This window comes from Acartia tonsa, chromosome 15, assembly GCF_053477335.1.
Source record: "Acartia tonsa isolate MP-2025a chromosome 15, ASM5347733v1, whole genome shotgun sequence".
In the NCBI taxonomy this organism is placed as follows: domain Eukaryota; kingdom Metazoa; phylum Arthropoda; class Copepoda; order Calanoida; family Acartiidae; genus Acartia; species Acartia tonsa.
Genome location: NC_137274.1, coordinates 19,483,867 through 19,500,749, shown reverse-complemented (window position 1 = coordinate 19,500,749; position 16,883 = coordinate 19,483,867). Strand labels below are relative to the sequence as shown.

The 16,883-nt window shown below is 34.5% G+C and overlaps 1 protein-coding gene across 6 annotated transcripts in view; it reads right to left on the bottom strand.

The window, feature by feature from the left end:
- Window positions 1-16,883, bottom strand: part of LOC145307199 (uncharacterized) — a 184,246-nt gene that overhangs the window by 23,313 nt on the left and 144,050 nt on the right. For 5 of the 6 annotated variants that reach the window (XM_080149571.1, XM_080149572.1, XM_080149575.1 and 2 more), the window contains 10 exons: window positions 15,906-15,975; window positions 15,077-15,163; window positions 12,802-12,890; window positions 11,024-11,104; window positions 6,824-6,889; window positions 6,372-6,460; window positions 4,049-4,091; window positions 2,775-2,845; window positions 1,757-1,800; window positions 1,111-1,222 (listed from right to left, as the gene is read on the bottom strand). In XM_080149571.1, the coding sequence (XP_080005697.1) occupies window positions 1,111-1,222; window positions 1,757-1,800; window positions 2,775-2,845; window positions 4,049-4,091; window positions 6,372-6,460; window positions 6,824-6,889; window positions 11,024-11,104; window positions 12,802-12,890; window positions 15,077-15,163; window positions 15,906-15,975 (752 nt within the window). The remainder of the gene's footprint in view (window positions 1-1,110; window positions 1,223-1,756; window positions 1,801-2,774; window positions 2,846-4,048; window positions 4,092-6,371; window positions 6,461-6,823; window positions 6,890-11,023; window positions 11,105-12,801; window positions 12,891-15,076; window positions 15,164-15,905; window positions 15,976-16,883) is intronic. The other variant, XM_080149576.1, reaches the window with a different exon arrangement.

Genomic DNA, 16,883 nt, shown 5'->3' with positions numbered 1-16,883 from the left:
AACTTTTTTTTTTATAGCTAGCCGGTTCTTTTAGTAAGTAGTAGATGTAAAATTTTTCATAGAATTCAGATATGCAATCGGTTTTTTTGTAGACCTCTTATTTTTTAAGTAATTTAAGTTTAAAAAAAAAAGATTAAGTCGATTTTAAGGTACTAAAACGCTACAAAAAAAAGGAAGAAGATGTCCATTATGTACAAAAATAGTAAGATCTTTAATTTGACACCTTACTTTTTGAATTTTGTCAGGTAATTATTGAAAAATAGATTTTTTTAAACCCACAAGAATAAAAACTTTGAACTTAATTTCATCATTTCACAGGTAAAAAAATATGGGTTAATATATACCTTTAGAATCAGAAAAATATAACGAATCCATTGTAAGCAAAATTGAAAAAAAGTAAAAAAATAAACAAATGGCCAATTATATTTTTTGTTCAGGCAACACTTTTGTCTTCCCTTTTTTACCCCCTCTTTACCCCCTCTTTACCCCCTTCCCATTTTTATACTCAATTCAAGAATTAAGACGGTGCCTGTATAATATAATATGATATTTTCATATAATTCCTTTTATTGTAGTTTATATACTATATTGTAAACTTTTTATTTCAATTTTGCTTAGAATGGATTTGTAATACTTTTCTCATTCTAACAGTATATATAATGCCTATTTCTTATGCCTGGAGAATGAAAAAAATAAGTTCAAAGTTTTTATTCTCGTGGGTTTAAAAAAATTTATTTTTTCAATAATTACCTGACAGAATTGAAAAAGTAAGGTGTCAAATTAAAGATCTTACTATTTTTGTTCATAATGGCCATTTTCTTCCTTTTTTTTGTTGCATTTTAGTACCTTAAAATCGACTTAATTTTTTTTTTTAAAACTTAAATTACTTAAAAAATAAGAGGTCTACAAATAAACCGATTGCATATCTGAATTCTATGAAAAATTTTACATCTACTACTTACTAAAAGAACCGGCTAGCTATAAAAAAAAAGTTGATACACCTTCTTTCAATTCTAGTGTGTCAATATGAACCATTTTTAAACAGATACCCTCTTACTTTATTATAATTATTATCCAGAAAACAAACTTTTTGAGAACTTTTATCTTTGCCTGGGTATTACTATTGGTCTTCTTGGTGTCACCAACATCAGAGCCTTCTCTTTGGGGAGAGGTGTTGATGGAGTGTCCTAGTGAGTGTGGCATTGACCTTCCAGACAAGGATCTAAAGTATGTTTATATTGAAAGTCAGATGACAATACTAAAATGTAAACAAATATCAGCTGATTGTAAATGTAGTAATGGTAGGTGATTGCCGCATTCAATTATTAAACGTAAAATGTCGTCTTTTGTTTTGAAATAATATTACAAATAAGAATAGTTATTTATCGCATCGTATTATAAACAGTGATCCGCGGACATAAAATTATAAGATTGAAACCAGTATTATTGAAGGCTGAAGGCATGAGATGCTGATTGTACAATCTTATATTCATAGAAAACTGGATATAATACAATATGAAAAATGTTTTTTTAGTGTGGCTAAGAACCGGTTTTCATCCACTGCATATTAATCAGTTTCTAAGCCATACTGGGGAGATGGATTCATGAAGACTTACTAATAAACAAAGTTTATCCTACGAAGCTTGACAAAGTGTCCGAAAAAATTAGCTTTGTGACAGCTTTTCTCCTCTCAGCTCTCCTTTTATGACGTCACACGGCTCATTTTTAAATTTTTTTGTCAAGCTTCTCATTGTACCTGATGATGTCATATGGAGATATTTGTCCTTCTGTAACAATCTGATCATCATACATACACAATTCAGATTAGAGTGATAAGCCTGTACTGTTTCATTATAGTGGCAGAGCTATACATCCGCCAACCAGTCATTTTGTCATTTTCTAATTATGTTTTTTATCTACTGCTATTGAAGATATACTGATTATTTTTTATATTAATGATTCCCCTAAACCAATGAGCATTCAATATATAATTTACTTGCTGCAGGTTTATGTATTAAAAAATATTAATTATTAAGTTGTAATTATTCTCACAAATTCTTCCTAATTCCCACAAATTCTTTCTTTTTCTCACAAATTCTTCCTTATTCTCACAAATTCTTGCTTAATCACACAAATTCTTACTTAATCTCACAAATACTTTCTTATTCTTACAAATTCTTCCTTATTCTCACAAATTCTTCTATATTCTCACAAATTCTTCCATGTTCTAACAAATTCTTCCTTATTCTCACAAATTCTTGCTTATGCTCACAAATTCTTTCTTATTCACACACATTCTTCCTAATTCTAACAAAATCTAGCTTATCCTCACAAAATATTCCTTATTTCCCACAAATTCTTCCTTATTCTTACAAATTCTTCTTTATTCTCACAAATTCTTCCTGATTCTCACAAATTCTTCCTAATTGTCACAAATTTTATCCCGATTCAATTCAAATCTAGCTTTTTCTCAAAAATTCTTCATAATCCTCAAAAATTCTTCCTAATTCCTAATTCTAACAAAATCTAATGGGTATAGTCCCTTTTGAGGCAACGCCTCTTAAGGGGCAATTCTGAGTATCTTCAAAGCAGCTTTTTTCCCTATTTAATAACCCTGCAGGGCAATCACCTAAGCTAACCTAAAATAACCATAAAAAGCTATTTAAAAAATATGGCGAATCGCCCCTTAAGGGGCATTGCCATGAAAGGGACGATTCCCAATTTAGCTTATCTTTACAAAATCTACCTCAACAACCTGGGGGTGTATGTTCCTGGTTAGATCCAACTATTTGAAATGTTTCTCTCACATACATCAGACATGGTCCACCCCCTGAGACTTGAACACCTAGATATAGATAGATATCAAGAAGGGAGGGAAAATTGGCATAGATTGAAAGATTGTGACGATCCACAAAATTACCACTTCTGTAGATTACAATTAGTGGTTGAAACTTGTGGACACTCAAGTTAACGAACCAATCAAAATTCAATAAAAGTCCCCAAAGTTGTTAAGCCAACAAATACGAAAACATTATCATATTTATAACATTGAGAAATAGTATAATAAACAGCCCAATGTCCCCTCCTTCCCTTGAAATTTGGAATGTAAATTTCACTGGCACCAAAAGTTTTATAACCATGTTAACATATAGTTTTGTTTATCATCATTGGGGATCAATTATTATCCATTGTCTTTTCACTTATAATTCCTGACAGAAATGCCAGTTACTAAGCTTATAAATAGATAAGAGATAGACATGATGATGCTTACTGTAGACATACTTACATTTTAGGACTTTATAACAGGTTATAACATAATTAAAACATAATTCCCAATGATCCAAGGAATTCATTTTCCAAAACTCAAGGGGTTAGGACTAGGGTTGGGCCGGATACATTTTTGGCCGGATACCGGATATCCGGCTGATTTATAATGCCGGATATCCGGTTCCGGCCGGATATCTTGCCAACGTTCGATATCCGACAAATTACCGGATATCCGGCGTAAAAAATCAGCCGGATATCATGTAACCGAATAGTTTTAATATCCGGTATCTGGCCGGATATTGAAAATGACCGGATATCCGGACAGACCGGATATCCGGCGCAACCCTAATTAGGACCATACCTATTGAATATCTCAAAACCATCTTGTTCAGAATAAACATGTAGACTTTCTGGTAATGATTGTAGAGTTGCTTTGCTTTCTAACTGCTACAGGAATCCTTATTTCAAGTTTGAAATCAATAGGACGGTTCCAGGACAAACGCAGGAGTCCCATACATCGGGGTGGACAAAGGCAGGAGTGTTAAAATATCAATTTATTTGAGTATTTCTATAGAGATTAGGTTAGGTTAAGAAATGAATGTACAAATAAGCCCCCTGCAGGAGTTATGCATTTAAAAAACCTATAAGTTGGTCTAAAAAAGGTTAGGTTAGTTTAAGTGTCCACTCCTGCGTTTGTCCACTCCGACGTTTGGGACTCCTGCATTTGTCCCAGGACCAATAGGACGATTCTAACATGCCTGAGTTAATGATAAGAGCTTACCATGTTTCTGTGGAGACACTACTTGAACAATGTTTTCATATCTGTACAACAGTTTAATATTCTATATTTTCATTAAAACAAGGATGACAACATCCATAAAAGCGAAGCACTGAAACGGTAGGACAAACGGACATTAACACTTCTATAGTGTCAGAACTGAATAATCAGAATATAAATGTATAAGAGTCGATGCAAAATTGTAAGTAAATTTGTTGAAAAACTGCTTGATACAGAATGATGTTTATGGACATACTTACATTTTTAGGACTTATTTATAGAGTTGCTTCGCTTATAATATTGTACTTTGTTGTTCCAGGAATCAGTATACAAAACATCAGATCAATCGGATAATTAGATCATATAAAAATTTGTTGTTAAAAAAGTAAAAAAATCAACATGTTTAAAATGGACGTACGGACATTTTGGTAATGATTATAAAGTTGCTACGCTTTCTAAATCGTATCTAACTACTGCAGGAATCACCATGCAAAGTTTGAAATCGATAGGACAATTCTAACATGCCTAAATTAACGAAAAAAAGCTATCCGTGACGGACGGACGTACGGAGTGACGGACGGACGGACGGACGGACGGACCGACCCTAATTATAGAAAAGCTTCGCTTTTAAAAAGCATAAACCTAGTAGTCATTTATTGCATCATATTATAGATTGCTTTCCACGGATATTAAAATAAAAAATTATATGATTAAAACTAGGTTTGTAAGCCCCCAAAGGTGCTGAAGGCCCAGCTAACAAAACTGACATTAATATTAGGAATTTTATTTTAATATTCGTGGAAAATTGTCTGCAATACAATGCTATACATGTTTTTTCAGTACTGGTTCTTATCTACTAAATATTAATCATTATCGAAGACATACTAGAAAATTGACTAATAAATGAATAAGTCGAGAAATATGGCAAAATGTCTGTCTGTCTATCTGATTGTAAGAAACAGTGTGTTGTTAATTTGAACTAAGCTTTTAGTTACAATTGATTAACAACTTATATCTGTATGGCTTTGAAATCAAGACATTTCAACCACTATCAGCCATTGTCTTATCTCTTTAGATCCCCATAAATTAACAAAATTTTCCTGCCGGATGTAGAGCTGGCAGACATCATTATGTTGACAATTTGTGCATCTTTTTTGCCATAAACGGACTAATACATTGAAATGTGTCAATTTCTTTTATTTATAATCTATACAATGACATGCTCCTTTTAAGGACATATCATTTTCATTGAAAGGCAATTTGCCCTTTAGGGAAAGTGGGCTGTTTATAACACTAGTCCCCAAAGTTTTATAATAACGTTTTCTTATTAGTTGGCTTCACAACTTTGGGGAATTGCATTTTGATTGGTTGGCTCATTAAGCTGAGTGTTTTAACCAATATTTATAATCTACTGAAGGGGTATTTTTGTGTATTATCACTGGGGATGTACAGCAAATTTATCGGCCTTTATCTTATCCCTTTAGATCCTTGCATAAAATATATAAAAAATAACGTATCCACTCTATAATATTTTTGTTTAATCTATGATACAAAGTAGAACGATGTCTGTCTGTTTGTTTGTTTGTTTGTCTGTCTGTCTGTTTGTTTGTAGCGAAGGATCTCGCTAACCGCTGAACCGATCGGGTTCTCCTTTACAGGGTAGCTTCTCATAGGTCCCTGGAAGGTTTATAACTATTTTTTTGGGTGGTGAGACACCCCCAACCCCCCCAAAAATGAAAAATCCCCCCCCCAAAAAAAATTTAAATAGTGGGGTCGACTAGACCTCCCCAATTTAAAAAAAAAAAATTTCTTTTAAATCTAAAATAGGAAAAATTGGTTTAATTAAACCTTTTGGGGAAAAGCCCCTAGAGGCTAGGGGCGAAGCCGCTAGTCCTTATACTAAAGTAACAGGATGTTTGTCTGTCTGTCTGTGTGTACCGAAGGATCTCGCTAACCGCTGAACCGATCGGGTTCTCCTTAACAGGGTAGATTCTCATATGTCCTGGGAAGGTTTTTAACTATTTTGGGGGAGGGTACTACCACACTCCCAAAAGAAATGACAAAAAATTGAAAATTTTCTTAAAATCTGGGAGACTTCAACGTCAAAAAAAGTGGTATCGTACATAAAAAATTAACTTTAACAAACAAAAACATTTAAAGTGCCACTAGAGGCCTCAAGGGGCGTAGCCGCTAGTTATAATATAAAGTAGTAAGGTTTTTTTTGCCTAAAGCTTAAGATTTAAGAAACTTTTCTTAATTTAGCCTTGGTAAAATAGCCTAAAACCACCCAAAGGCATACAGATTCTTTAAATTGAATATTATTCCTATCGGATGTAGAGCTTGCTGCGGATGAATGTTGAGGTGGTGAGGCCGCTCTACTTGATGCGCGTGATGCTCTTACTGACACTGACGGTCCTGAAGTCAATACATAATTTTTAAGTATGGCTGAGAACCGGTTCTAATCCAGCAAATATTAATCGGTTTTGTAGTCCCAAAAGGTTTACAATGACGTTTTCTTATTCATTGGCTTAACAGCTTTAGGGACTTCAGTGAAGTTAAGTGTTCAAATGTTTCAACCACTAATTGTATTTACTGAAGGGGTAATTTTATGTATTATCATTGGGTATGTACATAAATTTATCTGCCATTGTCTTATCCCTTTAGATATTAGATTAGAGTTTTATTATATTTATTTATTAATATTATAGACAGCTTTCCGCGGATACTATGCGGATAGTATGACTGAGAACTGGTTCTAATCCAGCAGATATTGATTACCTGCTGAGCTGACTTCTGATGGAGTTCTGCTTCGTGGATCCTTGCCAAGTTTTCTTGACACTTCACCTAATTAATGGATATAGTTATTTTGGAATATTTATTTCTCGCAACGTATTATAAACAGCTTTCCGCGGATATAAAATGTACAATTATAAGATAAAAAACAGTTTTTTAAGCCACGAGACGCCAAAGGCACAAGATAAAACAACTGGTTTTAATCTGATGATTGTACATTTTCATATTCGTAGAAAGCTGGATATAATACAATGCTAGACATAGTTTTTTTTTCCCATTAATGAGAACCGGTTCTAATCCACCAGTTTCGAATGAATACGAGAATGGGTCCTATGACAAACGCAGGAGTGGACACTTAACCTAATTTAACCTATTTTAGACCTTCTTTTAGGTTTTTAAATGCCTAACCCCTGCGGGGGGCTTATTTGTACATTCATATCTTAACCTAACCTAATCTCTATCGAAATACTTAATCAAATTAATATTTTAACACTCCTGCGTTTGTCCTGGAACCCGAGAGGGTATATTACATGAGACATTAGTAAAATTATTCCTGTATTCAAAATAAATATAGTAATTTATACTTTCTCGCATTAAATACTATAAATAACTATTAAGGATATGCCCCCTAGAGGCCTCTAGGGGCACTTGAGGAGGGGGGAGTTAAATTTGATAATCAAATTCTTATTTTACATTTAAAAAGAAAAAGTAGAAAATTTTTTTTAGCTAGGGGCGATTTCTCATGGGAGGGTGGTGGTACCGTTCCCCAAAATAGTTATAAACCTTTTCAAGACCTAAGAAGGAGTACCAGATCGATTCAGCGGTTAGCGAGATCCTTCGGTATAAACATGCACACAAACACACATACAGACAGACAGACAGACAGACAGACAGACAGACGGACATCCTGTTACTTCTTTTATAAGGATTAAGGATCTACATGGATATATTGACAGGGGAAAATTTGTTGAAAATTTAGTTGGGTAATATGGACCTCTTTTATTGGTCAGTTTGTTCTTCCAGTAAAAGGGGAGGGGAAGAAGGTAAAGGGGGCGGATTGAGGTCTAACGTTATTTTAGACAGATGCGAGTATATAAAAATCTGGAGAAAGACTAAACTACATAACGGTGCTTGCTTACATGTGAAGACCGGAGCACCGAAACCCCCCCCCCCCCCCGCTTAGTTTTGACAAAAATCAAAAATAAGGGGGGGGTAGTTTTTTAATGTCTGGAAAACGGCAAGGAGGGAAAAAGCACAGCAAGGCAAAGACTTAACCCCCCCCCCCTTAATTTTGAAGAAAATCAAAGAAAATCATGGGGACAGTCCCCATGAAAACACTTCTGATATATTCTCCTTAAGACTACCTGTTCAGGGATACATCAATCACTAAAATCAGTCAATAAATAAGGAAATTATGCCCCAAAACATGAATATCCCTGTAATAAGGTTTCCCCTCTGGCATACTGGATTTACTTGATTTACCTCACTGAACTTTCTGGCGTGTTGTACAGTGAAAAAACTACCCCCCCCTTATTTTTGATTTTCTTCAAAATTAAAGGGGGGGGGGGGGTTAAGTCTTTGCCTTGCTGTGCTTTTTTCCTCCTTGCCGTTTTCCAGACATTAAAAAACTACCCCCCCCCCCTTATTTTTTATTTTTGTCAAAACTAAGCGGGGGGGGGGGGGTTTTCGGTGCTCCAGTCTACCACATGTAAGCAAGTACCTACATAACTTTTGTGTCACTTTGATGTCATATACATTTCTTGAAGAAAAAGGGAAGGGGTGAAGAAAATCTCTTCAAAAGAGATGGGAGAAAAGGGAATCGTCTTCCTCAAAAGTGACGCAATAGTTATGTAGTTTAGTCTTTCTCGAAAATCTGGCGCAACATCCAAGTAATAATATATTTATAAGTAAAGCAAGGATCTAAAGAGTAAAGACATAAGACAATGGCCGATAAATTGATGTATATCCCTAATGATGCTAAATAACTACTTCTATAGATTACAAGCAGTGGTTAAAACGTTTAGGCACTCAAATTATTGAACCAACCAATCAAACTTCAATAAAAGTACCCAAACTTGTCAAGATAACAAATAAGAACACATTATTATAAAACTTTTGAGACTAGTGTACACACCCCACCCAAAGGCGTGTTAGGTTAGAAAAAACCCCCCGCAGAAACGGTTTACACAGGATGTACTGGGACCTTATGGTGAATCTAGAACATGCTTTCCCTAAATTGAGTTAGTACCTTCCCATAGTAGAAAATTTTAAAATTACTTTTGGTGATCAAATTTTACTTTTATTTTTTGACTACCTTCACCTAACCTCCTTTATTATCTTATTTTGTCTTTCATGTTTATCATAAAAATTCACTCACATTACAGTTGAAATGTCAGATATTGGAGCTTTCTAAAAAGGTCTCTAACATTTTTCTAGCTCTAATACTTTTTGAGATATCTTATTTCAAAGTATTGCTGTATAATCATCTTTTACACAGCAAAAAGTTGAAATATAAAATTAGTTATTTTAGAGTAAATTACATGTATCTTCATATAAATCTCTCTAATTTTGCTCCAAATTGACCAAATTGGACAGCTAAGGCGCCTAAACCTATCTTCATTCAATGGACAATCCAAATCCACACTTTTTGAGACTTTATAAGTCACCAGGAGAAGCCTAAAATGTAATATCAAAGAAACAAATGTGATTTAATTTTTTATAAAAAAAACACTTTGAAGGCATTTTTAATAATTTAATAGGTGTTTAAGGTACAAGAAACTCTAAATTAATTATTATTTATTACTTTTAGAAATCTCAGTACTAGTTTAGAGTATCTAATAGTGTATATTAACAAAAAAAATGTGGCCTAAGAATACATTTTTTTCTTTTATTATATGTGAGATCATCCATGAAAGTCTTATAATTACTTTGTTTTCTTAGTTAAGGTGGCAAAACTAAATTTTTTTCATAAGGTTTAAAAAATTTAAAAGGCCAATCAACTTTTCTTAGATAAAATTACTAGAATAGTAGATTACATTTGTAAACTGCTTGGAAATGCTTAAAATTCTTACCAATTTTTGGTTCATTTTCAATGTTTATGTCTATTTTTTGGACGATATGTTTCTATTAGTTCAAATATCATATGATTGTGTTTTTTTGGCTTTCTAATTACAAAGTGACAACTTTATACACCATAACTTACCTTAAAATACTTGCTTAAGTCGATTAAACTTCAATTTGTTTTAAAAAAAACAGGAAACATTTTTTCCTTTAGCAATTTTAAAAATCACTACAGCATGCTAATTTTCGCTTAAAAAGTCTCAAAAAGTGTGTATTTGGATTGTCCATTGAATGTAGATAGGTTTAGGCACCTTAGCTGTCCAATTTGGTCAATTTGGAGCAATATTAGAGAGATTTACATGAAGATACTTGTAATTTTCTCTAAAATGACTAATTTTATATTTCAACTTTTTGCTGTGTAAAAGAGGATTTTAAAGCAATATTTTGAAATAAGATATCTCAAAAAGTATTAGAGCTAGAAAAATGTTAGAGACCTTTTTAAAAAGCTCTAACATCTGTCATTTCAACTGTAATATGAGCGAATTTGTATGACAAACATGAAAGACAAAATAAGACAATAAAGCAGGTTAGGTGAGGGTAGTCTAAAAATAAAAGTTAAATTTGATCACCAAAAGTAATTTTAAAATTTTCTACTATGGGAAGGTACTAACTCAATTTAGGGAAAGCATGTTCTGAACTCACCATAAGGTCCCAGTACATCCTGTGTAAACCGTTTCTGCGGGGGGTTTTTTCTAACCTAACACGCCTTCGGGTGGGGTGTGTGTAATAAACAGCCTAATTTTTTTTGCAAATTTAAACATGAAACTGTAAGATTAAAACCAGTTTTTTAGCCCTGAAATGCCTAAGGCATGATACATGATTTTTAAGCATGGCTTAGAACCAGTTCTTATCCACCAGGTATTTATCAGTTTTGAATGTATACTGAGCTGGATCTTTAAATCATTTCAATGGTGCGCCAAATCGGGGTGAGCCAACTTTCCAACAGGAAAGCACAGCATTTTACGAAATGCCGCACTGTAATTGGCTGAAATTCGGCGCACCCCGATTTGGCGCACCATTGAAATGATTTAAAGATCCAGCTCTGGGAAAGAAACATTATTTTACCTGGACCTGCCATTCTGTCATCCTGTTTAGTTCTGGAGGGAGATGCTGCCCTGCTGGAGGCCTGTGACAGTGTTGGCGTTCCTTAACAATATCCGCTGGATTAGAACCGGTTCTCAATAATACTATCCGCATAATATCCGCGGAAAGCTGACTATAAACCTCTTATTCAACCGCACAACCGCGGTTTTAATGTTGTTAAGCGATAGTATAAAACCATTGCTTTTACAACAAACAAGGATGACAACATCCATAAAAGCAAAGCTCTAAAAGCGTAGGACAAACAAACATTAACATTTGTAGAGTGTTATATTTGTATTACTAGCAGAGGCCTCTAGGGGCACTTGATGAGGGGAGAGTCAAATTTGATAACCCAATTTATTAGGTATCTAAGATTTGAAAAGAAAAAGAAAAAGAATTTTTAGTTAAAGAAAGTTTTTTTTTTTGTGGGGGGGGGGAATCTTTTTCTAGGGGCGATTTCTCTTGGGAGGGTGGTAGTTCCCTCCCCCAAAAAAGTTATAAACCTTCCCGGGACCTATGAGAAGCTACCCTGTTAAGAAGAACCCGAGCGGTTAAGCTGTTAGTGAGATTCTTTGGTACAAACACACAGACACACAAATAGACAAACAAACATCCTGTTACTTTAGTATAATGATAACCCGCGACTATGGCGCATCCGCTAATTGTCGGAAAAGATAAAATTGTCCAAAATCAACCCACCCTAATGCACAGTTGAACTTATCAGACAAAAGATCGTGTAAACAAAGGGTTGGTTGTCTGATTGGGTGAAATGACACAAGGTGCATGGGAAGGTCTAGAACCCGAAGCGACACTAAGCCCCCTAGAGTCATTATCATACCTGGAACACTTGAATAATAAAAATGATAAGGTTATAAACCTTCTTAGGACCTATGTGAAGGACCTGTAAATGAGAATCATATTGGTCCAGCGGTTAGCAAGACACTTTGGTACAGATACACAGACAGATATACATCCTGTTACTTTATCATACCTGGAACACTTGAATAATACAGATGATAAGATAAATAAGACCTATTAGAAGCTCCATTGTAAAGCAGTAACATATCAGAGAGTAGTTAGCAATATACTTTGGTACAAACACACAAAATGATAGACAAACAGACAGACAAACAGACGGACAGACAGACGGACAGACAGACAGACAGACAGATAGACAGACAAACAGACAGACAAACAGCCAGACAAACAGACAGACAAACAGACAGACAAACAGACAGACAAACAGACAGACAAACAGACAGACAAACAGACAGACAAACAGACAGACAAACAGACAGACAAACAGACAGACAAACAGACAGACAAACAGACAGACAAACAGACAGACAAACAGACAGACAAACAGACAGACAAACAGACAGACAGACAGACAAACAGACAGACAAACAGACAGACAAACAGACAGACAAACAGACAGACAGACAAACAGACAGACAGACAGACAAACAGACAGACAGACAGACAGACAGACAGATAGACAGACAAACAGACAGACAAACAGACAGACAAACAGACAGACAAACAGACAGACAAACAGACAGACAAACAGACAGACAAACAGACAGACAGACAGACAAACAGACAGACAAACAGACAGACAAAGAGACAGACAAACAGACAGACAAACAGACAGACAGACAAACAGACAGACAGACAAACAGACAGACAAACAGGCAGACAAACAGACAGACAAACAAACAAACAGACAGACAGACAGAGTTCCTGTTACTTTAACATACCTGGAACACTTGAATAATAATGATGGTAAGGTTGATGGGCAGGTTGACACCAGTTCCTGCCAGGTGCAGAAGGCGCAGGTGGCGAGACACTAAAAAATAAAGTTTAAAACTAATTTCAGGCCTATAAGGTCAACAATTATTTAAGGAAAACCATGAAACCTACTGGCGTAGTGGCGTAAATGAAAATTCTAGGAAAACCATGAGACCTAAAATTGGTGGGCAGGTTGGCACTAATTCCTGCCAGGTGCAGTAGGCGCAAAAGGCGAGACACTAAAAATCATAAAACTCCTATATAGTCTTAACAAGGATGACAACATCCATAAAAACGAAGCACTGAAACAGTAGGACAAACGGGCATTAACACTTGTATAGTGTCAGAACGGAATGATCAGAATATAAATGTATAAGAGTCGAAGCAAAATTGTAAGTAAATTTGTTGAAAAACTGCTTGATACAGAATAATATTTATGGACATACTTACATTTTTAGGACTTGATTATAGAGTTGCTTCGCTTATAATATTGTACTTTGTTGTCCTAGGAATCAGTATACCAAAAATCAGATTAATCGGAAATTGGTTGTTAAAAAGTAGAAAATCAACATGTTTAAAATGGAAGAACGGACATTCTGGTAATGATTATAGATTTGCTACGCTTTCTAAATCGTACCTAACTACTAAAGGAATCACCATGCAAAGTTTGAAATGGATAGAACAATTCTGACATGCCGAAATTAACAAAGTAAAAAGCTATCCGTTACGGACGGACGTACGGACGGACCGGCCCTAAGTATAGAAAAGCTTCGCTTTTAAAAAGTATGTATTTGGATTGTCCATTGAAAGTAGATATTTAACCTTTTAATTTAATCAATTTGGAGCAATATTAGAAAGATTTATTTTCTCTAAAATATTTAATTTTATGTTTCACCTTTTTACTGTGTAAAATATGATTTCATAGCAATACTTTGAAATAAGATATATAAAAAAGTATTAGAGCTAGAAAAATGTTAGAGACCTTTTAAGAAAGCTCAAGTATCTATTCTACTACAGTAATGTGAACAAATTTGCATGATAAACATGAAAGACAAAAAAGGCAATAAAGGAGGCAGGGTGTTGGTACTCTAAAAATAAAAGTAAAATTTGATCACCAAAAGTAATTTAAATATTTTCAACTATGGTGAGCTATAAAAGTTCAATTTAGGGAAAAAATGTTCTTAATTCACTATAAGGTCCCAGTACATCCTGTGAAAACCGTTTCCACGTTTTTTCCTAACCCAATAAGCCTTGGGGTGGGGTGTGACGACAGAATCCCACTCTGTCATACTTTTGATTCCTTTGACGTCATAAAAATGAGTGAGATGAGAGGGGAAGTGGAAAAGAAAACCCCTTAAAAAGAGATGGATAATCCCTTATTCTTATGACGTCACAGGAATCAAAAGTAGGACAGATTACGATTCGTCGGGTGTGACACAAATGAATAATTGATTGGGTTGACTATATAAATAGCCTATAACCTAACCTAACCTAACCTAAACATTGTAAAACAATATTAAAAATTTTGAAAATACAATATTTAAAATTGTAAAAACAATATTAAAAATTGTAAAAATCTACCATCCAATTTTTGTAAAATCCACGAAATTCTAAACCACCTATGTATTTTCCTTAGGAGACTACTTTTCTTAAGTAAATGTCCCGAGGCTACTTTGTCCAAATGGCTACTTTGTCCAGAGGCTACTTTGTCCGAGGCTACTTTGTCCGAGGCTACTTTGTCCAAGTTTTATTGATATATGAGCTGAAAAATGATATTTATTGCCCCTAATAAGGTAATTAAAAGCAAAGTCAAGAATCTAACCTTGAGTAATGGTGGCAAGAACATCTATCTATCTATCTATCTATCTATCTATCTATCTATCTATCTATCTATCTATCTATCTATCTATCTATCTATCTATCTATCTATCTATCTATCTATCTATCTATCTATCTATCTATCTATCTATCTATCTATCTATCTATCTATCTATCTATCTATCTATCTATCTATCTATCTATCTATCTATCTATCTATCTATCTATCTATCTATCTATCTATCTATCTATCTATCTATCTATCTATCTATCTATCTATCTATCTATCTATCTATCTATCTATCTATCTATCTATCTATCTATCTATCTATCTATCTATCTATCTATCTATCTATCTATCTATCTATCTATCTATCTATCTATCTATCTATCTATCTATCTATCTATCTATCTATCTAACCTAACCTTGAGCAATGATGGCAAGAACATCCTGATTGTTCCTCTGCATGTCTCTGAAGATGACTGGAACAGCCATATTGATCAGCATTATGACTATAATAGAAAAAAAACTTGGGTATTATCGGTTTGGTGAAATTGCCTTTTAAAGGACTGACCGTAAATCGGGAAAGTCGCTCGATGTAACGTCATAAAAATGAGGGAGATGAGAGGAGATGTGGGAAAGAAACCCCCTAAAAAAGAGATGGACAATCACCCATTTTTATGACGTCACATGTCTTTTTTTGGAGTGACTTTATCCATTTACGACTGACTGCAACAAAAACAAAATTTAACCTGAAACTATTGTTCTCTGTTCAATTTTAGGCATATTTTATATTTGTAGCATTGTGATCGGAGTCCTTTGAAGCTTTTTTGTACTCCTGCTATAACTAAGCATGCTTTCCTGAAATTTTCTCTTGCTGCGCTTTATAGACAGCTTTCCGGTGACATTATGCGGATAGCATTGCTGAGAACAGGTTCTAATCCAGCGGATAATAATTGGTTTCTAATCAGTACCTGGCTTATGCTCTGGAAGGAGAGGAATTCCTATTAGATCTCTGATCGTATTATAGACAGCTTTCCGCGGAAATTATGCAGATAGCATTGTTAAGAACAGGTTCTAATCCAGCGGATATTAATCGGTTTCAAATCAATACCTGGCATATGTTCTGGAAGGAGAAGCATTCCTGCTAGATCTGTGATCGTATTATAGACAGCTTTCCGCGGACATTATGCGGACAGTATGGCTGAGTACAGATTCTAATCCGGCGGATATTAGTCGGTTTCAAATCAGTACCTGGCATATGTTCTGGAAGGAGAAGTATTCCTGCTGGATCTGTGAGAGCAACAGGGAGAATTTATAATCTAGTTATACACAAACAAATATTAACATTCTTATAATACCTATATTTGGGACAACTTTTGTTAAAAAGAATCTTTCAATTTTTAACATTTACAAAATGTCCCGCTTTATAATTTACATACATACACAAACAAATATTAAAATTCATATTAAATCAGGGATCTAAAGGGATAAGACAAATTAATGTACATTCCTAATGATGATACATAAAATTACCCATACTGTTGCGTAAGATTAATGGTTGAAATGTTCAACTTAATTATCCAACCAATTAAAATTTAGTAAAGTCCCAAAAGTTGATATGCTAACAAATAAGAAAATGTTTTCTATAGGACTTTTTGGACTAGTGTTATAAACAGCCCATTGTCCCCTCTCTCTCTGAATTAGACCAGACATCTAAAAATAAAAATGTCTTTTTTTATATATAGTAACAGGATCTGTCTTTTTAGAAAAAATTTGGGGGGGGGGGGATTTTTCTTGAAAGGATGGTGGTACCTTCCCAAAAATGATTTTAAACCTTCCCAGGACCTATGAGAAGCTACCCTATAAAGGCAAACCATATCGGTTTATTGGTTAGTGAGAACCTTCATTACAAACAGACAAACATCCTGTGGGTATAGTCTCATACGTGGCAACGCCTCATAAGGGGCGTTTTATCGTAATTTCACGGTGGCTTTTGGTAGGTCATTTTAGGTTAGGTTAGGTTAAGTTGGATTAGGCGATTGCTAATCCTTATACTAAAGTAACAGGATGTTTGTTTGTCTGTGTGTCTGTACCGAAGGATCTCGCTAACCACTGAACCGATCGGGTTTTCCTTAACAGGGTAGATTCTCATGGTTCTGGGAAGGTTTATAACTATTTTGGGGGAGGGTACAACCACCCTCCAAAGAGAAATGACAAAAAAATCGAAAA